Genomic DNA, 24,901 nt, shown 5'->3' with positions numbered 1-24,901 from the left:
TCCCCCAGAGAGGGTGCACCCCTGTCACAGGGTCCTGGTGATAGTAGGAGAACCTCAATGCTATGCAACAGATTGCCAGACAAGTGCCGTGGAAATGGTAACAAGCAAAGTGCCTCCTTGGGATGCTATATGGGCACCCAAAGAAGAAATATGTATTGTATGCCAAATGTAAATAAAGACTATACTGTATGTTTGAAAGAGAAAAATTCCTGGCGCCCATCTTGCAATATCACTACTCACACGCCCAGCCTGCACAAAGTTAATCACCTTGAGAAGGTAGGATAAGAGACTGAGCACCACTGTCAGATACACTACACAATCTAGCCTTTTTGAGCCGGGCAAGGAGGGGTTACATTTTGCACACAACATGAGCTGATAGGTGGTGTTCCTGCCTTTACCTGGTCATTGGGAGGAGTGGCTCGGTGAGTAAAGGTACAGACTCCAATAACGAGTTTGAAGCAGGCAACCTGGTTCCTGGTGTCGGTTCCTTGTAACCCAGTCACTTTATCCCCCTGTGCTTCATGCAGCAAAAACATATTGTAAACTCATCTGGGCAGGTACGGTGTGTGTAAAAATTCTATGTACCGTGCAGCACACTAATGTTGTAATTGTGAAGCGCTTTGAGTCCCATTGGCAGAAAAACGCTGTACTCTATGAAATAAAGTGATTTTATTATCTACAGCAGAATGCATAGACAATGGTAAAGTTTCTATTGTTTCCACAATACAGTGGAAGCTGAATCAGTAGAATCCCAGCCCATGATTAAAGAGTGGGACTACATTAATGTAAGAACACTATATTTAAACTCAATCTGTTTCAGCCCATCCTCCCCCCCAAAAATGGCAAGGACAGAGGGGTAACTGGGCTATAGACTTGTCTGCAAGTCTGCTTATTATGGTTACTAGATGGTAAGTGCTTCAGAGCAGGATCTCCTTTCTACTGTTCTCTTTTATTTGGCACTCCTCCCCACTTGGCTCCATGTTTACGGCAACATGTCTGTTATACTGGGTCTGTAAAGCACTGTGTACCAAGTCAGTACTATACAAATAAAAACATGCATTCATTACATGACCGTATTACTTCCTGAAAAAAAATGCAATGGTATCACAAGCTCCATCGCTTCGTCGTGACATTGAAATTGTATAGTGGAAGCTGTAGTTTCTTTAAATACTTGTACAGACTTTACAGTAAGAAAAAGCAGGGAAAGTAAATGAATGAATCTTTAAATATTGGCCCTGCTTACACAGACAGATTTCTTTGGAAACCCCGTCCTCTGTTCTCAAATCTTTATTATTACCTTGTTCCAGCTACGGTGAGATGCCTCTACCATGCGTCCGATGCCCATCACAAAAAGGTTATGTTTAGGTACAGTACATACTCAATATGAAGAATGGGATAAGAATTGGTGCAGATATGCAGTATTACTGAAAGTTGTTTATAGTACAGTATGAGATTATATAAATGATGTTAAATTAAAAAATATTAAAACCTAATTAGCAAAAATAAAATCAGCATTAATTTACAGCTTAAAACATTTACCCTTCATTAGAAAATATTATATTAAGTGCATCCAACTTTTTAGAGAAAATAGAATGGATGGTTTGTAGAGACAGACGGGGCTGCTCTTCATCTTGTTCTAGGAGCTCTTTCCAATATGCAACTTCTTGCATTGATGGTTGTGATCTTCATCTATTGATTTTTTTTTCAGCATCCCATCTGCAAAAGAAGGTCATAAAAATAATACTAACCAAGACAGGGTCCATTAAACACCATTGCTGCCAGAGGGCCAACGCTGCATTATTTCCCAGCACTTAAATGCAGACTCCCTCCTCTTTGCCTTTATTTTTATAGCATGCAACGGAAAGGGATACTGTATGTTTAATTCAGAGCATACTCACTTCCTCTGGCTCTGGGATCACTCTGTTCAACATCACCAGCACTGCATAGATTTTGTTGCCACTGTTAAAAAGTAAATGTAAAAATGTTGATAGGGCATGTTTGGGTTTTCTAAAATCTTTGAGAAAAACTATTCACCCTGACGTCTAATGGATGCGATCGATTCTTATTTGAATATGGTGATCTAAATTGACTAGTGCACACTTCATGATGATATTAAAAGCTGGAGCCACACTTCCTTGACCTACAGTATAGGCATATTGTATAAAACATATCTAGCTGACTAGTTTGGTGTCCTTTACAATCCTTACTGTTCAATTTGGATGCCATTTTCCAATGGTATATAAAAGTTGGAATTATGAAGACAGAAAGGAAAATGACACATTTTACCCCCTTGAAGGAAACCACGCAAGAAAACAAAATGTGTCCTGTGACCCTTTCCAAACATGTTCCACTTTCATACACTAGAAACACTTTAGTATACAGTAATATTTCACTGCAACATGGTACATTTCCTTTACATTCATCAATGTTCATTGCCAAAGTATTAGAGAGAACCCCACATTTTGAGTGAGCATGTTGTGCTAATGTGGTGCATCAATTTGTGCAATCGATACAATCTCCAGTTAATTAAACAGACTAATTGAATGTCGCGTCCCTGTCATCCTCGCTCATCTCACTAATTTCCAGCAACCCATTGACGCTGCACACTGTGTTCACGTGGTCTCGTTTCAGACTGTATGTAATGGGGTAATTAAATGAACAGTGGGAATGTGGATGGAACCAGAATCAAAAGGCTGCACTAAACACAGCAGCTCCATAGCAACATCACATAATCTCACTTAGGAACGAACTGGAAATAGTATGGTGTCACGCTTATTTTTAGCCAGGGATTCTAGTAGCACTTCTGGTTAAAGGGGAAACTTTTGTTTTTTATATTTTGTTAATTTTGCTATTATCTGACAAACATAAAAATGATACATAAACATTACTGCACAAAAATCAATGTTTCAGTTGTGCTCTTGTGGTACAATTACACAGTATTTTACATATAAATTAAATTCAAATGACAGTCATCATGATTTGTCACAATTTGACACTTACTGTATATTTACCGACTCCCTTGAGTTCCCCAAATTTCATGTAAGATATGTCGGCTTTCTTCTTCCCGATGTCAATGTCCCCTGCATAGATCTGCTTGATGCCAGCGCCTCTGATTAAGGGCACGCATTCATCACATGGGCATTTTGTCACAAAGATCATGCTTTTTTCCTCAGGTTTGATGTCATGACATCTTCAACCAATAAAGACCATTGCAAACCGGAAAAAAAAGGAGGGAAAAAAAAAAAAAAAAAAAAAATACAAATTCTGTGAGGTCAAAGGAGTGAATACATAATTGATGATGTTAAAACACAGCACTAGTAATACCACAATAATGTAGCCCCCTCTTTGGTGACCACTAGTTCTGTAAATGGCTAATTGCTTTAAGGGGTTAACCGTGTGGGCTCACGCATGTTACTTCCCTCCCCACCATGTGATGAATAATGTAGATGTAAGGGTATTTATAGCTGCCCCATATGTTCTAGAAGCAGGTTCTTCAGAGTTCTGACTGGGATCCTCACTGCGAGTCCTGTAAATAGGTTTGTGTATAGTTACTGTATATTAAGGAAGTATCCTGTCGCCCTTTGTTGTTTTCAGTTCGGAACGTGCCCTCTAAGATAGCAACTGTCAAAGAATGGAGACCTTATGTTGTGGGAGACGGATGCCACTTGTCCTGGTCGCATAGGGTTGATCCTACCGTAGATGTCAGATACCCAGAAAGTGGTTTGGAACGGCGCTCCACGTGTAAGTGAAAATATATTCTAAGGTATATGTGATTTAAGACACTAATCAAGTGACATACAATTAGTGATTTAGTTAAAATATGACAAAAATAAGTGCTTATGTGATCAGAAATAATGTTCAAAACCTCTGGTGTGGAACTTGTTTCCAAGAGGTCCCCTTAAAGCACATATTTTACAAGGTCCAGAGGGAGCAAAACATAGATCACCCAAAAACAGAAGAGAGAAATGCAATAGTGCAAAAACGTTTGAAACAGATGAATGATCAAGAGGAAATATTGGCTCTTATAAATTGCCTACACAGTGTACTCAGTCAAAGTATATATCCAAAACTGTGGCAAGTGACTCTTCCTTTGGTAGATTGGTTCCGTGTGCGGATTACCTCAGGGTACAGGGATAGAGGCGATCATAGTGCAAATGTGTGTGAAAAAGACTTTATATAGAAAGCAGGTAAAAATTATACTCACATTTAGTACATTGTTAAAATGCGCATAATAATAATTTTTTGGTCAATCTATGTTTTGTTCCCTCTGGACCTTGGAAAAAAGCCTACCATAGCTGTCATCACCGGGTTTGCGATATGGCAGCTTATTTTCATATAGAACCCGCCCGTCCAGCAGGTTCCCAATACATCATATGCTCCCTACATTTAGAAAAACAAAAAGAACGATTCCTGCGCTCCTACCAATTACAGTCTGTAAGCTAAAATAAAATAGTGATATCATGAATGAGGGTTATTTCGTTAAACCCTTTGGCCAAAGCGTTATAAGCCTGCAGCCAACGTCAAGGCATAACCAAATTTGCAGCTATCTTTTTACCAGCAGCAAACGTCTATAGGAAGGAGCGCGGTAATATGTACAGTCTTTCCCAAATATTAGGCCAATCCATTTCCTTGCTGCATACTCCATAAGGGCATTTTAATGTAGTGTCACTGAAACGTCATAGGGGTAGGCTTATTGGCTCATTTGCTTTAGATAGCATTTCCTTGGAGGTGTATGTCTCCTTCCTTCAGGAAAGAGCCCCCACCATTTTTCCAATTAGTACAGGTATATCACACTTCAGGGTCAGTCTGCACATCACCCTCCAAGAGTAGGTGACTGTATAAAGCTGGCAGAAAGAAATATATGTAATGTTTTATTATATTCACACCAGGGAATTTGTGCTCCCCCAGTTTACCTCTATATTAAGGTAACGATGATACTTTGGCCAGCTTTTAATTGCACTACTCACAATAAGCATATGTTTTATTTAACCCCTTCATGGCTCCCACATTTTCACTAGTCCATGAGACAATAATTACATATATTCAATGTAGGTACCTGCAAATTCGGTTAAGCTTTGACGTTGGCTGCAGGATTATAACGCTTTGGCCAAAGGGTTTAACGAAATAACCCTTATTCATGAGATCACGATTTTAACTTAGCCTAATTGGTAGGAACGCAGGAATTGTTCTTTTTGTTTTTCTATATGTAGGGCCTATCTTTTTACCAGCAGCAAACTTCTATAGGGAGGAGCGCGGTAATATGTACTGTACAATCATATGCTTCCTGCAAGTGGCCCACACAATGTCCTTTATGATGGGCCCTCAAGTTATTTACCTCCCCAGTGTATGCATGAGAGCTACCAGGGGATGTTATCCATAATACTATTGTTTGCCACGAGTTCTGTCCAGGTGTAATGTATGTCAATAAAGCATATTTTGTTCAGATAAAAAAATCCTGGCGCCCATTGTTTATCCCATCTGATTATTCACGCCCAGCCTGCATCTACCCGCACCCTGCAAAGGCCTGAGATACTGAGCACTGCCATTGTATGCAACCTATTTGATGTGACCGCTTTCAGAGTCAGGTAAAGAGGGTTACAATAGAAATCCTCCTGCACAACAGATCAAAATAAACATACAACACATGACAGTATCATAACTTGAAAACGAGAGGTAACTAACTCTCAATGTATTATCCAAATTTATTATCCAATGTATAATCCAAATGAATTCATTAGCAAAAAATCAGAAGGTAAATCACTCAAAGTAACAATGTGGTTCCATGCATGAATAATATTCAAAATAGATACATAACAAATTGTGTTTAACTTACTGAATGATTATACAGTACTATGCAATTTACATTTTCCAATTATTAAGTTAATGATAAAATTGTCACTTACAGAACCTCTCAAGGTGAATCAGCTTTGTATGCCTCTGTTTGGTTTTCAATTTTGAACAACTTTTGTATTTGTTAATCAAGATCTAGAAATCTATTGCTGCTACAGTATATCAGCATATAATGAAAACTGCAATTACTGTACATTGTTACATAGATGTGGTTGGAAAAAAAACCATGTCTTCTATCAAGTTCAACCTATGCAAAATTTAGAAGACAGTTATTTATCCCATATTTACAGTTGTTTGATCCAGAGATGGGCAAACAAAAAAAAGGCAGTGAAACATGCTCCAATGTCTAATAAGGGGAAAAATAATAATGGATTTTGTTATGTAATAATATACAGTATTATGTATGTTCTCTTAATCTGGGTTCATTTCATAACAATATTACGCATGTCCCTCTTAACGATATCTACCTGAACGTTAATGCATTCTGCTCGGCATGAATGATGTATCGAAACTTGCGGATTTCTCGGTCTTTTTGCTTGTCATCCATGTGAGGAAAGTCCGCATATTCTGACCCAACCGGAAAAGCATTATATCCGCAGCCAAGGAAATACATGGTTCCTGTACCATCACAATCCACCGTACTCTGCAATCAGAAAAGGATGAAACACACAGGCTGCTCATGTGAAGATGAATGTACGATTGCAATAAAGTGTAACACCTACAAACTAGTGCACAAAGCTTAACAACGGTTTCTCCAAATCCATTCTGCAACGTCTATCAACACTGGGTAATGATCTTTAAGCAAAACTAGAACTGGGATACGGCAATATATTAAGACATTTTACAAGCTCTCTTATAAATTGAAAGTAATTGGTTTCAAAATCCAGTTATGAAAAATTAGATATGTAAACTATACAGTGTTAATTAAGTAATAATTTCCGAAGGTGGTGAGGGGGGAAACTGTCATTTTCATACTTTTCTGACAATCCTGTACTCTAAGCACTGAAAGTAGGCTGCTTTTCTATGTAATAAAATGCCAAGATAGTGTGTATTGAGTTTTTAAAAAATATATATATTCTGTAGAATTTCAACAATATTCTGGTCCTCCCATCACTCACCTTCATTCTGATGTCATCATGATCAAATAAAAGTGACAGATTTTTCCACTCATCAACCCTCCTCTCCTATCAGACTGAAGAAAGTGAGGTTTTTTATTTTATTTATATAATATAGTAAGATAAGGAAATATTCACCCAATTAAAATAAAAATCCAGCCCTGTCCCTTGTTAGAATAAGCTGCACTTGTATCTCTCTACCTCCATTTGTCTTCATTGGTTTTCAGGATGTTATTGAGGCAACCAAGCTGATGCTGGCACAACGAAACCCTCTACTTCCTCTGCTCCATGCTACCCAATGACTGACACCTCCTTCCGGCAGGCTCCATAATGTATAGCTAACCAACACTCCGATGAGCTCACAATGCTGTGGTCAGCTGCTTACCTAGCCAAAGGCAGAAAGTATTTTGTGGAGAGGAGCCCAGCCAAACATGAAAAACTCAAAGCAAATATTATTTCTAATAATTACATACTAGATGAGGTTGAAAAATTACCATGAAAAAAAATGACCACTTACAAAATGTCCATCAAGTTCAACTTATATGAAATTTAGACGACAGACACTTTATCCTATATTTGTACTTACCATCTATTGATCCACAGGAAGGCAAACCAAAAACCCCAATGAAATATCAATCAAATGATACATCTCATAAGGGGAAAAATAAATTCCTTCCTGACTCCAAATAAAGGCAATCAGATTACTCCCTGGATCAACATCCTTCCCATGTTTACTTATTTAGTATATCCCTGTATACCTTTTCCTTTCTAAAAAGATGTCCAACCTTTTTATTATTATTATTTATTTTAAAAGATATCCATTGTATCTGCCATCACAGTCTCCATGGGTAATGAATTCCACATTCTAACTGCCCTTACTGTAAAGAACCCTTTCCTTTGTTGTTGGTGAAACCTCCTTTCCTCTAATAATAATAATATACGATTAGACACAAAATGTAAGTATTTTTAAATCTGAATAATTTAGTAATCTGGGACATGGGAGGGGGTTGATTTGTTCTAGAGATATATATATATATATATATATATATACACATACATACATACAAAATCAATATGTGCTCAACAGGAGCACCCTCCTTATCTTTATTGGCCCTTGGTGGACAGGTTTAGTAAACGCACGTTTAGCAAGGACTCCCCTAGATTAAATGAAAGTTCTTGTCAATGAAAAAATAAAAAAAATTCAAAAGCGGTTTTTTTTTTTAACCAACTCATTGAACCGTACTCATTGAATACTAGGTTTCACTTTGAGGAAAGTTCTGGAAAGATATTCGTTGTTTGATATTGGAAAGTATAACCATATAGAATGATTGTTGAATTGGAGCATTAAACAAACAGTGATAGCGAAAGTACAAAGCCACAGGAATCCTTTGTAAAGTGACACCTGAACATTTAAAGTGATACAGTACTTCCAGGCGCTGCAAAACTAACAGATTTCACATGCCCGTGAAACCAGTGGTTCCCATACAGAAATAAAATAAGAACAATATGAACACAATGAAATTATAAACTTTAGACAAAAATCTACACAGAGAAAATGGGATTGTGGAACATTTGTCAAAGTTAAGGTACAAATTTGATTTAAAAAAAAGACCATTGTCAATAGGAATCTCACATACAGTAGTATTAGAAACGAAGAGGGGGCTTAAACAATATATGAAAAAAATAAGTAAAAAGATACATATATTCCTCAAAAGTAGGGAGGGAAAAAATATTAATTATTAATAGCAACAATAAATAAAGCAAATAAGATGATAAAATATTAAAGCCACCAAAAGAAAGGTTAGTTGGCAAATGAACACACATCAAAAAAATAATAATAATAATAATTAAAAAAAATTCAGAGAAATCATTCAATAAATCAGAATAAATAGTAATAGATCTGAACATAAGTATATTTACTGTCCCAAAATGTCCAAGTACATCAGTCCAAAATCTTGGAGATGCTGCTCTCTTTGCCACAAGAGAAAAGTACCCAAATTCTCCAAGGGCATTGCAAACGCGCGAACTCCAGTGCAGTGTTTACTTCAAGAACAGAAAGAAGCCACACGACGTAGACCCATGGTGTGGAAGGAGCGGGGATTTCTCTCCTTACCGACAAGCCCTAGGATGCCGCAAACGCCATCCCCATACTGTATTTCATGCTCTCACTTCACTGTGAGTTTACACTTGTGTGCTTTTCTCTGTTTTTGAAGTAAATACTACACTATGGAGTTTGCACTCTTGTGTTCTTTTCATACAGCAGTGTTTGTAATAAAATGGTGTACTGTACAGGGGAATACAATCATAAAACACCTTAGTATGGCAGGTATTGAACAAGGATTCAACAACTATGCTTGTGATCAGACATCTTTTGATCCTGCAGCAATAAGCCCCTGAACGCATTACAACCAATTACCAGAGGGGAAGAAACATGCAAAAAAAGGCAATAAATATAATGCAGAATAAATGAGTTCTTCGGTATTAGATGATACCTTTTTTATTTGGACTAACAATTTATGACATAGGACAAGTTTGAGAGTTCTCCTTTCTTCCTCAGGTCAAATATACTGATTAACACAGGAATCTGTGTCTAAAACAGTGTTTGGGAGAGCAGGGGAGAAAAAACAAAAAAACAACAGAGATGTACTGTAGATAAGGTAGGGTGAGAAAGTGTTTGAAGACATTGAAGGGTAACAAGGAACAGCATGGAGGGGGAAGGGGATGATTACAAACAATTGTGATAGTGTGTGAGAAACCCCATATCCGCAATGAATCCTTTTGTTTTGGTGTCAGAGTCTTATTATTCTGAATTCAAATGTTTTCCGTTCTTGGGTGCGTTTTAACATTCCATTGAGGATTTAGATTTTTAAATCACTTATGGAATGATCTGGTTGTGAGAAAATGATGTCCCACAAGTGAGCAGTATCTTCCTTCTTCGTGGTGGAGTTTAGAATGTCTGTACATATTCATTCTGCCTTGAAGTTTTTGGTTGGTTTCCCCAATGTAGCATCCTTGGTCACATTTGTTGCATTGAATCATATAAACCACGTTTCTGGATGTGCAGCAGTATGATCCTTTAACATTGAGTGTTCCATGGTTGTGACTGGCTGTGGGATCTTGGCATATGTTTGCAACGTGTGTTGAACAGTTTTGTGCCATTATCAGTGTCTTTAAGTTCGTTGTGAAGTTTTCTGTTGACTAATTTCTGTTTGAGGTTTGGTGGTTGCCAGAATGCAAGAATGGGAGGTTTGGGAAAGATTTCTTTTAATGTCACATCCTCTTCCAGCATGGGTTCAGATCTTTGATTATTTTTTGTATTCCCTCTAGGGTAGGGTTGTATGTGGCCACTAGTGGCATGTGGAAGGTTCTCTGTCTGTATTATAGAAGGTGTTCTCGTGGGGCTTTTAGTGCAGATGTAATAGTTCTGGCAATGGTCTCTGGTTTGTATCCCTTCTGTGTGAACGATTCAGTCAGGGTTGTTTCTGTCTTCAGTGTCAGAGCATATGCGGTGGTATCTTATAGACTGGCTGTGTATGATACCTTGTTTGGTATGAGTGGGATGGACGCTGGAGTTCTGGAGGTAACAGCATCTGTCTATTGGTTTCTTGTATACAAATGTGTGTAGTTTGCCATTTTTCAGTGTTACTGTTGTATCTAGAAAGTTTACTAGGTTTGCCGAATAATCCATTTTGAGTTTAATTGATGGATGGAATGAGTTCAGGGACTCGTGGAATTGTTTTAGGTTTCCTTCATCCTCTCTCCATATTATAAACAGGTCATCAATGTATCTGTAGGGTTTGTGGGGGCATGTAGTTAGGAATCTTTATTCAAGATTTGTCATGAAAAGATTGGCATATTGCGGTGCCATCTTGTTAATCAATATTGCTGACCTGAGGAAGAGAGGAGAACTCTCGAAAGCTTGTCTTATGAGAAATTGTTAGTCCAAATAAAAATAAAAAAAGCTATCACCTAATACTGAAGAACTAATTTATTCTGCACTATCGCAACTGAACTAGCATATCTAGTGCATTATTTAATGTACAAAAGGTTAAAAACCACAAAGCTAGAGGTCGTAAACACACAAACATACTATAAAAAGCGCGTTGCCGAGTAAAACTCACATAGGAAAGTCCTCAGTCCCAAGTTGCAGTTGAGTAATAAACGTGCCAATCTGTTGTTGAGTCTCCGCACTCTGCTCACGCTCTCACCGGAGAACAGTGGGGAAAGGTATCCGTCGCCGGTTAAGGAGGCAGGGTGAAGGAGGATAGCGACAAGAAAAGCTGAACAAACGTCCTACGCGTTTCGTAGCAGCTTAAGGCTACTTCATCAGGGAACAAGTGTGAGGAAGCTTCACACACTGTTGATGATGGTCGGGGGAAGTGCTCTTCCCTGAGGACTTTCCTATTTGAGTTTTAGGGCAAGTTTATAGTCCTTGTTACAGCGACGGCACCGCTACCAGTGTTGTCACTCGTTGCCGTAGCAAAAGTTGCACTCTGTTGTGCGATGTAGCTGGCTCAAGGGGTGGTGACGTCAGGTAGGGGGAAGGCAGAGGGGCTGTGTGATTGGCTTGCTGCAAGTCACATGGGGCTTCTGTAGCTGCAAATACCAAAATCTTTCAGCTACATAGATTTTGGTAGCTTTGTCGCTGCTAGTCGCCCTGACTATATGCGGTCGCTATGGACTACTTTGGGTTGCTTTGTGGCTGCAAGCCGTCGTCGTAGCTGTAGCCAGGACTATAAACTCAGCAAGGTGCTTTTTACAAGAATGTTTGTGAGTTTCCGACCTCAAGCTTTGTGGTTTAACCTTTTGTACATTAAATAATGCACGAGATGATGCACTTTGTGTTCAGATCATTTTTTCCCCTGGAGGTTGACGTGACATCACATGATCCTGCGGCGTCATTTGACACCGCAAAATGAGGTAAGGGGGGCACGAGCACCAGGGGGGGAGGGGCGCAACTCCAATAGTTTGCACATCCCTGCTCTACCTCACATTTCTCTCTCACTTTCAATCCTGACTTTTTTTCCTCTACTCACTCTTCCATTATTTTGCTGGGGTACTTCAATTATGACATTGATGACCCCTCAGTCTTCTAGGCATCTCACCTTCTCTCTCTAACCTCCTCCTTTGGCCTCCATCAATGGTCCGATTCCAGCATCCAAAAGTATGTCCACTATTTAGACCTGGTCTTTACTAAAAGTTGTTCCTTTTCTGATTTCTCCATCTCCCCCCTTTCCGGACCATCATCTCATATCATTCACCACCACTCAATCCACTCACGCTCCCCCTACCTGTTATCCTTGCTACTCACGAGACCTTCACTCAATTGAGCTCTCTGCATCTAGCGTGAACTCTAACAGGTTCAGAGAAAGAAATGCAAGGAGAGGTGAATATCTTACATGTCTATCCACTCCCTCAATAGATCTACAGTATATGCCCCTTCCTGGATCTGTCACACTCATCCCTCTAACCCGCAGCCTTGGCTAAATTCACAAACGCTTCATGTGCTTACACTCATTCCTCTGAACACCTCTCCAGGAAATATCCCACTCATTATGATTTTATACGCTAAAAATGTCTGCCTTCCTGTTGTAACTCTGCTCTCTCTATTGCCAAACACCACTACCCCTCACTAACCTACACTTTAACCCTTTCAGTGCCGGAGGGGTCACACTAACCAAGTGCCATGGCCCCTCTGGCACACTGTGGTCACGTGACCGGCTTACAGGGAATGGAAGAGGAGTCAAGGGGCAGATCATGGGAAAGCAGGACGCGATATAACCAGAAAAAAACAACCCTCTCTTGAGATGACAGTCACTATGTCATGGGGCCCCTGGAATTCCAGACACCATGACGTTGCGACTACGTCTTGGGGGGGGTTCTCAAAGGGTTAAAGGCAAGGTGGATGTTATCCCCTGTGAGATTCTGTATGTCCCTTCCACCAAAACCTTCTTCCTATAGTTATTTTTTCTCCAGATACAGAGTTGGAAATTTCTCAGTTACTCTCTTCTTCCTCTACCACTTGCCCTCTTAATCCTATTCCCTCAAACTTTATGAAACATCTTACTCCTATCCAAGTCCCCACTCTCACCCATATCTTCAACGCCCCATATCCTCAGACACCGTCGCCTCACCCTTTAAGCATGCAGTTGTCCCCATTTCTCAAAAAAAAAAAGAAGCACACTTGACCCTGTGTGGATTACCAACTACCGCCTTGTCTCCTTTCAACTAAAATGTGTAATTGTCTCCCCCAATATATTCTACTTAAAGGAGAAAAAATAAATAAAAATGAAGGAGTTGGTCAGGTCCGAGTGAAATAAAAGTACAGTATTGGCCTGAATATAGTGCTATGTTTTTTTCCTAAAAATGTCCTTCCGAAAACTGTACTCATATTATATGCGCAGCCCAACACCTTGAAAACTGTAAGGGTCGTATTATGTGCGAGGTCGCACTATTTTCGGGCCAATATGTAAGTTACAACTTACACATTTACATTAAATGATAATTTACACAGTGATACAAATATATGGTCAGATGATTAAATATGTTGTTGAGATACTCGGCATAATAACTATTTGTTAACCAGTCCCACTGAAAGCTGTACATTTAATATACTATGTAAATAGAGGCATTGGCTCGGGACTACCAAAGCACCTGTAGTTTTCTAGGCCTTGATTCTAAAGGGTCAGTAACTCTCTATTATGATGGATGTGAGTTTCCGCTGAGAGTCATGTTTCCCAGACTCTCTGGAATTTGATAATGGTGTAATGAAATTTTTTTTTTTAATATACCATGGTTTGATTAACTCTATTCTTGACTGCATTCATAACTGGGGATGGTTGCTTCCATGAGAAGGGTAGAAATCATCAAGAAGCGCAAATCATGTGGAATACCAAAGAAGACAACAAACTTATGGTGCAGTATTGTGTGAATTCGGTGTGTTAAATGGCACGGTTAAATGTTCAGAATACTCACAAACGTGAGAGGTAAGTAGGCATGTAAAGGTTTCTTTAACCCGTGAGATGAAGCCTAGTATTCAGATAGGAACCCCGCTCGTGATCAGGTACACTTTAGCGATCGGGTACACTTTAACCAGGGGCCCTTAGGAATAAAATGAACCGGACATAGTGCAGACTGTACACAGAAGATTTATAAAAGCAAGCAAAATCCAATCAACTCACATGGTGATGGAAATAAACAGGCGTATAGATCACAGTGTGGATCTCTGCAGACCGGAAGAGTGGTGTCTCGACTGTTCCTCTGTTCTGGTATGCGTGTCACGGATGCGTCTCACCGAGGACCGGAAGTGACGTCATCCGCTTCCAGAGGCTCCGGTTTCGTCTTAGGGCATCACTCTACGCGTTTCACCTTGTAGGTTTCTTCAGGACTCCTGGTTTGCAGAGATCCACACTGTGATCTATACGCTGGTTTATTTCCATCACCATGTGAGTTGATTGGATTTTGCTTGCTTTTATAAATCTTCTGTGTACAGTCTGCACTATGTCCGGTTCATTTTATTCCTAAGGGCCCCTGGCTAAAGTGGACTCGATCGCTAAAGTGTACCTGATCACGAGCGGGGTTCCTATCTGAATACTAGGCTTCATCTCACGGGTTAAAGAAACCTTTACATGCCTACTTACCTCTCACGTTTGTGAGTATTCTGTACATTTAACCGTGCCATTTAACACACCGAATTCACACAATACTGCACCATAAGTTTGTTGTCTTCTTTTGTATTCCACATGATTTGCGCTTCTTGATGATTTCTACCCTTCACTTGTCCACGAGGATTGAAAGAGCAGTCCTGCATCAGGTCACAGCGGCATATATCACACGTGGTTGTATAAGTATCACTACGAATTATCTTATTTTATGTATTACACTGTGGGTTTATTTGATGTTTATTTAAACCGTATACACTGAGCGCCACCATTTGATACGTTTTTGTACACATTTTGCTTCCATGAGAAGGCAATGCCGAATCTTATAGCCGATAGTATGTGGCTCACAAGTTTATGTTCAACCTTGTTAATATTAGGAGGGCGTTTACAGGGTAAGGCTATGGCTGGGTCTGGGTGGATGGCTAACTGGAGCAGCCGATTTATTAAATTGAACACATGGGTCCAACGTGCTTTTAGGGAAGGATTTTCCCACCAGATATTAAAGTTATTGATCTTCTGCTGTTACGGGGGGAAAAAAAATAAATAAAAAATAGTTGTGACGTCTGTGCATAGTTGTTATGGAGTTTATCCGGGGTGAGGTATCACCAATATAGCATTTTGCAGCTACTCTCTCTTATTGTGGTATTGATAGAGATGGAGGAGATTGTTTCACAGATCTCTTCCCAATCAGATTCTAAAAAGGTGTTCGAAAGTATTTTCCTCACTATTTAATAAAAGGCATGGACTATATTAGAGTATTGAAGAAGTAACTCCTGATAAAGTATGGAAATCATGCCTTTGGCCAATGGGTCATTCATGCAGATAGATTCATATGTAGTTATTAAAGGGAGAATTACAAGGCGGGCCTGTGGAGACAAAGTGTCTGAACGGCAGATACCGCAATATTAACTTTCTTAATTCCCATGACCTTCTGGAACTTCTGCAATTTTGCTTTCATACAGGTTACTCATCTGAGGCTGTGTCCTCACTAAAGTAGCTAATGATCTCAATGAAGCAAATTCCAAAGTACATTTTCCCCGGTACTATCAATACTGTTACCAACTCTCGTGTAAATTCAGATTCTAAACACTATTGGTATCTGAAGCATAGCTTTATCTGGTTTCTCCTGACACGTCTCCTACCACATATATACTGTCTCTTTCGCCAACATGTCCTCATGCCCTGTTGATCTGTCTGTTGGTGTACCTCAAGGCTCTTTTCCAGGACCTCTCATTTTCTCTCTGTATACACCATCACTTAATCTTATCAATGCCTTTGAATTTGGCCATCATCTCTACGTAGGTATATAGATACAGCAATATATCTACCCACCTCTAATCTCACACTTGCAACCCAGTCCTAAATCTCTGACTGCCTCTTGGCCATGTCCTCCTGGATGACGCTCCTCCACCTCAAAATGTAATATGTCCAAAACAGAGATCCCCATATTTCCTCCTGAACCTAGCCCAATATCCTTTCCCCCCCCCCCATTCACAGTAAACAGGATCACCATATATCCCGTTACCAAGGCATGGTGCTTAGCTGTGACATTTGATTCCTCCCTCTCCTTCTACACTCATGCTCTGGCTAAACCCCATCTCTCTTCCTCCATAACATTACACTCTTCCCTCACTCACTCGAAAACTCTAATGCATGCCCTTATCCTCTCCTGCCTGAATTATTGTAACCTACTACTACTACCATCACCACCACCACCAAGTCTCCTTGCCTCACAAATTTCTCTTTTGCAATTAATCCACATTTCTGCAGCAATAAACATTTCACTTTCTCCCAGAATAGACCCTGCTCATCGTCTCCTTACATTCCTCTCCTGACTTTTTATCATGTGCCAGACCACCTACAAAGTTCTCATTCTTACTGTACCTGCAGGTTTCCCCATTCATCTACTCCTTCCAACATATCATCTTGGATTTCTCTCTATGCCCCTGCTCGTCTGATTATTTTCTCCTTTCCACCCCTTCCAATTGTACTGATCTTTGGTCTTACCATTTTCCTTCACTGCCCCTTACCTGTGAAACTCTCTCTTATTATTCCCCAAGCACCTTCTCTCCCCTCATTTAAGGCAAACCTAAAAAAAAAAATAATTTCAATAGCCAGGACTCATCACTACTGCCTTATATCCACAGCCACCGTTACCATCAAGTGTGATCAAGCACAGCTATTTGCTGCACTTACTCCCTCGCCTGCTGTCTTTCTAACACACTACAGGTATACCCCGCTTTAAGTACACTCACTTTAAGTACACTCGCGAGTAAGTACATATCGCCCAATAGGCAAACGGCAGCTCACGCATGCGCCTGTCATCACGTCCTGAACAGCAATACCGTCTCCCTACCTGTACCGAAGCTGTGCACAAGCAGGGAGACTATAGAGACTGTTACACATGCGTTATTTACATCAGTTATGCACGTATATAACGATTGCTGTACAGTACATGCATCGATAAGTGGGGAAAAGGTAGTGCTTCACTTTAAGTACATTTTCGCTTTACATATATGCTCCGGTCCCATTACGTATGTTAATGCGGGGTATGCCTGTACTTAGATTGTAAGCACTCTGGGGTAGGGATTTCCTTTCCTATTATGGTTTGTTGCACTTAATACATTATAGAGAATGACCAGTGTCTCTTTTGTAACGCTCTGCGTTCATTGGTGGCGCTCTACAACTAAAAATATACATGCATACAAATTATCTTACCAGTTACAGAACTGCAGAATGCTGGACTGCTCCATAATAACGAACCTTCATTAATAGAAACCGTTTCTGTGCACTGAACGTTGATTTTGTTTGCGCACCCAACAGGATACTGGTACTAGCACTTGCTGTAACTATGGCTACTCACAGCTGGCGGTTCTCTAGCTGGAACCGCTGTAGTACAGCCGAGGTGCTACTCCATAATAACAACCTTTTATTAATAGAAAATGTTCTGTGCACCGAACGTCGATTTTTGGATTAATAAAATACAAATGTTATTAATACAAAATCAACGTTCGGTGCACAGAAACATTTTCTATTAATAAAAGGTTGTTATTGTGGAGTAGCACCTCTGCTGTACTACAGCGGTACCAGCTAGAGAACCGCCAGCTGTGAGTAGCTATAGTTACAGCAAGTGCTAGAACCAGTATCCTGTTAGGTGCGCATTCCACTTCTGATTAGACACCGTTCTGATGGATGCAAGATCAGCTGAAGGCTGTGCTAGGATAAAGGTCTCTTACTTTCAGCATACTGTGCATAACGCGACGCCCAGCCCTAGGAACCAGTAATCACTGTGTCGGACGTTCCGGTTTGCCTTTTTTCCACTGCGACGCTAGTACATCTGCGGAGCAGATTGGAAGCGCCCCTGAACGCTTCACCTATACCAATGTGCCGTGTGACAGAGACACTACCATTGGATACAACGTCCAACTACATAAGTGGACTCACCGATGAGATCAAATTTAATTTATATTCTGTAAGGGCACTTGCATATATTAACTGTGTGTCTACCGATGAACTCATCGCTGTCTGCTACTTCTATTTTTTAATTACAGTTTTGTATCCACTGCTGTTTCCTCTATTTCTGTAACATTTTTAATTTTACTTTTTTGTAACCATTCGGTCTACTTTTTTTTTTTATATAAGACTGTTTGATACTTTTACCTTTGATACATTAAATCAATGTCCTGCAATGGGAGTTTTCGCTTCTTTTTCTTTGATTTTGTATGTCATGTGCAATGGTTTTCAGCACAGTTAATAATGAGCATTTAACGGTGCAGTTCTCTCTGCTTGCTTGCGCGTACATATATATATATATATATATTTTTTTTTTATGTTTCTGCATTCTATACAACTGCGTCTGTTATTGCTCTAGTTTTTTCTCTGCTCACGAGGTCTAAACATTGTGTGTTGTATTACTAATTTTTTTTGGCTAAAAGCGAAATTAAACTTTATGACACCACTGACTTGAAACACACATCTCCCTTATCCTGAGCGGTCTTGATTACACACTGATGCAAGCAGTAAGCTCTGTACTTTTTCCTGAAGTGACGCATGTGAGCTTATGTCATCGAGATATAATGTTCACATGTCAACAGCCTAACGAAAGACTAAAATAATCATAATAGCCAGAAAATAACAACAAAAAAAACAGGGGGAGGGGGGGAAGAAGTTGAATTGTGCTTTAAGTGGTATACATCACATCAAGGTTGAGGAAAAATGAATCTTAAAGAATGGGGGGAAACAAAAAACAATACTTACAGATTTCCGTTCCGCCCAAATAACCGCACCAACTCCTATTTTGTGATCTTCTAAAAAAAGTCAACAAAAAAGACAAGCTGCTCAGGTTACTTTGTCACTTCACCAGCCTTTTCCCCGCTTCATTTTATTTTCACGTTAGTTTGGAGGATTTCAGTTTAATTCTCATTCTGGATGGGAGCTTCTGCTCTGACAAGTGGCAAAATGAAAATACTCCGTGCAACAAGTTACATCATCACTACTGTACTCTACTGCTTCTGCAGGACCAGGAAGCCTGTGAGCGTGGCAACAGATTATACAGGGGCCTCAGTTCCCACAAGCATTTCCTTAAAGTGCTGCATGAAACATGTTGCCGTTTGTCCTCCAGAATTTGGGAACATGTGTTACAAATATAGCAAACCCACATAAAAGTTCACCAAATAAAAAAAACAAAAAACAAACATATAATGTCCGAGAACAAGACCAGAATAAAAAGATGAGGGGGAATATTTACTAAGCGGTGCTAAACCATAGGACATCTTTAGGCCCATTCACATGATTGAGCCATAATGTGTCTTATGGCTTAGCAGTGCTTAGTAAATATAGACCATGATGTTTTACAAGAGAATAGTTCTGTGTGCATACATTTATTTTTGGTTACCTTGTTTTTTCTCCGTCTAATATCCCAGTATTATTCTTTTTTTGTTCTGCTGATATTTCTTTTTCGAAATAAAGAATGTTGTTTATGGGTGTCCTTGGCTTTTAACTATTTTATTATAAGAAGGGTAAACACTTCTGCGGGACCGTATTGCCATCATAGCCACATGGTAACTCATCACATTTGCATACCGTCAAAATGACCCAAGGCGATTTGTGTGATAATGATCCGGTATGGCTTTTTACGGGACACCCTTCAACTCTCCATGTGCCCTAACAATAGCACACCAAAACTAAACTTCTAATTATAGCGGATAGAGGATATTTTATGAAACTTACTTTGGCAGCCAAGAAGTGGACCCAACTCACAAATTCCAAATAATCAGTTTACAGTGTATTAAACATTCAACTAACCAGCTCGATATGCCAGCAGCCGTGCTTGAATCATACAGTGCTGGGTAATTTCTGGAGTAAGACTCTGATGGTTCACGTCACTGGTCAACTGAGACTCACTTAAGTAAAAACCAAAATCGTAGCAGCTGGGAACACTAGATGCCACCGTGGCTAAGATGAGAACAAGCTCTTTCATATTCTGCCTCAGATTAATGAAATACGGGTTCTCACAGAGATTCTTCAGACCCATCATCCTCAGCATTTCCTTGTGCATTTCCTCGCTGGAAATTAAAAACAGCGTTTCGTACTCCTTAATCCTTTCCTGACGATACTCATAAAATACATTTGTGGTGAAGTCGGGATGCTTCATTTCAATCTTCTGGATAAAGTCGCATTTCAAGGAAGTTTCCTCAACAAACTGTACCATGGAACATGCCAACGGCTGCAGCAACACGCACACATGAGCGCGACTGTTGGATTTCAGCCTCTCCACGGCTTTTGCATCAAGCTGTGCATCTCCAGGGTTGGAATGATTGGTGATTTCCTGCTGCAGGCTCATTTCTGGATCGCCGGGCCAATAGGAAATTCTGTTTACCCCACCTATAAAAATAGCATTTATAGTCAGAGTTAATACTGAGCTAGAAGTTCTCATAATACAACATGAGTATTATTAACAGCAAAAATATTTCTAAAAAAAAGATACAAATTGCTGTTGAAACAGCAAAATATATTGGTTATAATCAAGCCCTTATACTTTACATGCACAAGGGGGCTTAAATAAGTCATGGTTATCATCAACCCAATAGCTGAAAGCACCTGGTGTTGCTTGGGAATTTTAAGAAGCCAGAAAATCCTGAGATTTGTAAATGGATAATTAATATTTTTTGTTTCTTAATGGGGAAAAAAATGTAAGTATGTATTTTTAGTCTAATGCGGGGTTAGGTAAACTATATTTGTGGTTTTTCCATCAGGTGCAAAAACCATACCATTTTTTTCCAGTTCCCACTCTGGAGCATCCAACATAATGTTCACCTATGGAAAACATGGATTTTCTAAATTCAGTCCTGCTACTTTTAGGTAAAAAAGAATAATGTCCTCTGGCGCACAGACTCAAGCGGGATTTCCAAACAGGAGCGATACAAGGAAAAAAAACCAGTATATTAATAGACAGATTCCTGTAATTAGCCAATTAGTGAGAAAAGCATAGTCACAAATCCCCCTCCAGCTGCGCACGAGCAGGGGAACGAGACAGCGACGCGATCTCAGTGTGGAGAGAATATCGCCAGCTGACCGGAACGGATTAATGAACGTAAAATACCTCATCTGCCCCTGCGACAAAGAAATTCAGGAGGACGCCGAGGTTCTAGATGCTGGAACGCTACATTCAAAAGGTGCCATCAAACCGGGCGTTTGTGAGTGAACATTTGTTTTTATGCCAGTCCTTTCCCAATTAAACCGTTATTATGCCATGCCATTTCCCTTTATAAGGGTTTTCCTTGGGATTTGAAGAATATCCCTAAGTTCCAATTGGGTAATAAATTCATACAGCTTTATTTCACCTGCTGCCATTTGGAAAAAACATGAGGAAATACCTAGAAAATCACCATATCAGGTGTGCGTTATCTATATTAGACCTACCTTTTTGCCTTGATTAATCGAAGTTTGCTTTGACATCGACTCATTTGGGCAATAATTTTATTGACGGAGACAAAATAGAGGCTGATTTGTGAATATGCTTGTCTCACTAATAGGTCAATTACAGGAATTTGTCTATTAATATACTGTTTTTCCTTGTATCGCTCCTATGTTTGGAAATCCCGCTTGAGTCTGTGCGCCAGAAGACATTCTTGTTCTTTTTTTTACTGTTTGGAGGGACGTGGAAAAACCTCTTTGGACTCTGGCTGCCGGACTTAAGCATCATCCCATTTGGGATATTTACTACCCCGTGACAAATTGGTGTGTTTCTCTTATAGGAGTTTCACCCACTCACACATTAACTCTACACTAGTATTTATAATTCAATGGACAGCGCCGCTTCCTCTTTTTCTACAGCTACTTTAGGTGACCGTCCTTGACATTTTTATTTATTGATTTTGCAAAGGCCGGAATGGGACGTTTGGTTGCCGCCGACGGAGCCTCCGCCCCAGCCGTTCACCCCTGGAACCTCCGCGCCGAAGGTAAATGTTATTGTTGGTTAGGGTAGGGGGTTAATTTAAGGGTTTTAGCTGTTAGGGTAGGGTTTGTTTAGTGTAAGGGCTTAGGGTACGGGTTTTTTAGGGCAAGGTTTTTTTTTTTTTTTAGTTTTGGGGGTTTACTTACCTTACCGGCTGGTGGTAAAGTGGTCTGCGGCAGCAGCAGAGTCGCGGCAAAGCGCCAGTTGCCATTTGGTCACTGCAAAATGGCTGTGACCAAATATCCTAGACCGGCAAAGGCAGTTTCACTGGAGTCTGAAGTCGTTTGAATTTGAAAGGAATATAGGTAGGGATGAGTGGGAATCTTGTTTTTTTTTGGTGGCATTAAAATTTAAAAAATGAAAATATATAAATCTACTATATATATTTTTTGATCTTGAACTAATAAAAGTTCATTGGTTGTTGCATAGTTTTCACTGCATTGTAGCTTGCTTCTCTCCTCATTTCCTTGCCAAGTCAATTGCCCTGATCTCGATGAGCTGTGGGCAAGCCAAGTTCAATGAGATTCCATCTTCTGATGTGATCATTTGTGATGTCATTCACGTCCAATTCTATCCAAACAGACAAAAATCTGCTCCTTGATCTCAGGAACCATCATGCTAAAATGTGGTTACGATATCTTAAGGTGTCCAAATCCATAACGAACAGACAAAGAACTTTCCAAAATATAGAGTATGGCAGTCTGAGATCCATAATGGTTAATTTTAGTTCTCACTGTATAATCCAAAACATAATCTTCACAGTTTTTGTAAGGCCACTGTGCATACAGTATGTGTCTATGGGTATTTGTATAATCATTTTGAAACTATCATTTTAGTATACATTTTTAATCTTTAAACTATATTTGCTGTACTGTATATTACATACACCTGATGGGTGCCATTGTCACATGCCAAATGTCCTTCCTACCATGTACATGTTGATGATCATTGACCGGCTCCAACTGGTTTTAAAATGTATTGCTACTACAGTTCCTATTACCATGCTCTAGTGCTGAAGAGTTTATTGGGACATTGCAAGCAGACTGCAAAATAAACAAAACAACCTTTCACTTCTCACCATTGACAATCATTTTTAAGCAAGCTGAACATGGTTTCCTGGAGAAATAAGCATCACAGTCCTTGAGTCTTGAGCCATGCTTAATTACTGCAATTTGACCTGCGTGCAGCTCTTTGCTGGAACAGTGAAGGCCAATAATTTTCATATTTGCAACCACAACAAGACCAGTCTTTTTCACCTACATTAAGAACACACGTGTTAATGTATATATGAGGGGTAGTGTTAATATAAATATAACAGTAGGTCCTCCATTTTATTATAACAGGCATTTTTGACATAAAAGGTGTGTCACAAATATATAATCAGGAACCGAAAGTATTTTTACTTACAGTTGTTTTCTGCATAGAATTGCTTTCGGCTGCTATTTAAATGAAGGTAAACACATTCTTTTGTTATCTTTTACGATAGTCAGGAAACTGCCCCGAGGCCAAGGATGAAAGGAAAATTAACTCAGTAACTACCAGTGACTGCTATCAAATGCCAGGTACTGTTTGATGTCTTGTGATAATGGACATATGCATTCCAAGACTACGTCCTGAACTAGCTATATAAACAGGCTGTGTTCTATAATAAAATAGAGAAGTAACTGAGCAAGACTACTGCATGTCTGAACTTATTTGCTTCTCCCGGACGTCTGAGTTTCCTGAAACAGCGCACTAGATATCGTAGGGTGTCCTCCCGGGAGGCTCTCGGACCAAGGGAGAGGGTCGCAACCGTACAGCGGAAAGCGAGAAATTTACAACACACAAAAACATTTTTTTTGTCAGATGATTGGAACATCCCCCAAAACACACACACACACACACACACACACACACACGTTGCATAAAGACAACATTCACTGCAATAGATATTACAGAAATAGCAATTATGTAATATATCTGGATATCTGCCTTACTAATCCCCCCCAAAATCCAGCAAGTTGACATTGAATACACACACACACCAACTCGGTTTACCCTTAGGAGGGCTATGTGATATTACTAAAAAATAAAACACATCAAGAATACATTATGGGTTTCCCTCAGGTATGATAAAACTTTGCAAATGCAGAGTTGGTCATTTATAACCCCTATCAGCTCACCAACTATATCACAAAATGTTTCTGGAACTCTGTAGAGATCGCATCTATACATTAACTAATTTTAAGTCCTTGGCATATTAGATATTCTTATTTATTTATAACGCGCCAACATATTCCATAGTGCAGTACAATAGGACTGGAGGACGGAAAACAATAAAATATCAAACATTAACATACACTGTTACAGAAGGTAAGGAGGGCCCTGCCCCAAGCTTACAATCTATAAGGAAGGGTAAGTACAAACAAAAGGCACAAGGGGGCAAGGAAGGTTTGTGTGTTTTCGAAATGTAACAGAGCAGCTGTAACATCAGCACCCATCTGGCGAGACTTGTGCGTTCTCAAAGTCCTAAGGTGAGGTGATATCAGCTGAACATAAAACACACCCTCCTAGCAAAAATGTAAGAAACACACTGCCAGAAAAAAAAATGTAGGGGGTAGGAGAAGGTGACTAACTCCAGAACACCTTGATGAAATTAACCCTGTTCACGCCGGCTTATTGGACAGGACCAGTGAAGGGGGAAGCATGGTGAGGAGACTCTTTGGCGGGGAGGGGCTGCTGCTTTTGGTGCAACTCGTGTGTTCTCATCTCAAAGAGATACTGCAACTATGTACTCAGTGCTGCATTTGGAAATAAATCAATTCATTATTTAAATGGTT

General features: G+C 39.7%; 1 protein-coding gene across 3 annotated transcripts in view; it reads right to left on the bottom strand.

The window, feature by feature from the left end:
• Positions 1-650: 650 nt before the first annotated feature.
• Positions 651-24,901, bottom strand: part of CDADC1 (cytidine and dCMP deaminase domain containing 1) — a 33,757-nt gene continuing 9,506 nt past the window's right edge. For 2 of the 3 annotated variants that reach the window (XM_075591934.1, XM_075591935.1), the window contains exons 3-9: positions 23,161-23,338; positions 19,931-20,509; positions 18,884-18,933; positions 6,318-6,493; positions 3,001-3,190; positions 1,899-1,959; positions 651-1,716 (exon numbers count right to left, since the gene is read on the bottom strand). In XM_075591934.1, the coding sequence (XP_075448049.1) occupies positions 1,637-1,716; positions 1,899-1,959; positions 3,001-3,190; positions 6,318-6,493; positions 18,884-18,933; positions 19,931-20,509; positions 23,161-23,338 (1,314 nt within the window). In that variant the 3' untranslated portion in view covers positions 651-1,636. The remainder of the gene's footprint in view (positions 1,717-1,898; positions 1,960-3,000; positions 3,191-6,317; positions 6,494-18,883; positions 18,934-19,930; positions 20,510-23,160; positions 23,339-24,901) is intronic. The other variant, XM_075591936.1, reaches the window with a different exon arrangement.

This window comes from Ascaphus truei, chromosome 3 (assembly GCF_040206685.1).
Source record: "Ascaphus truei isolate aAscTru1 chromosome 3, aAscTru1.hap1, whole genome shotgun sequence".
Lineage (NCBI taxonomy): Eukaryota > Metazoa > Chordata > Amphibia > Anura > Ascaphidae > Ascaphus > Ascaphus truei.
Note: the sequence above shows the minus strand (reverse complement) of the source record. Positions and strands in the feature narration are given on the sequence as shown.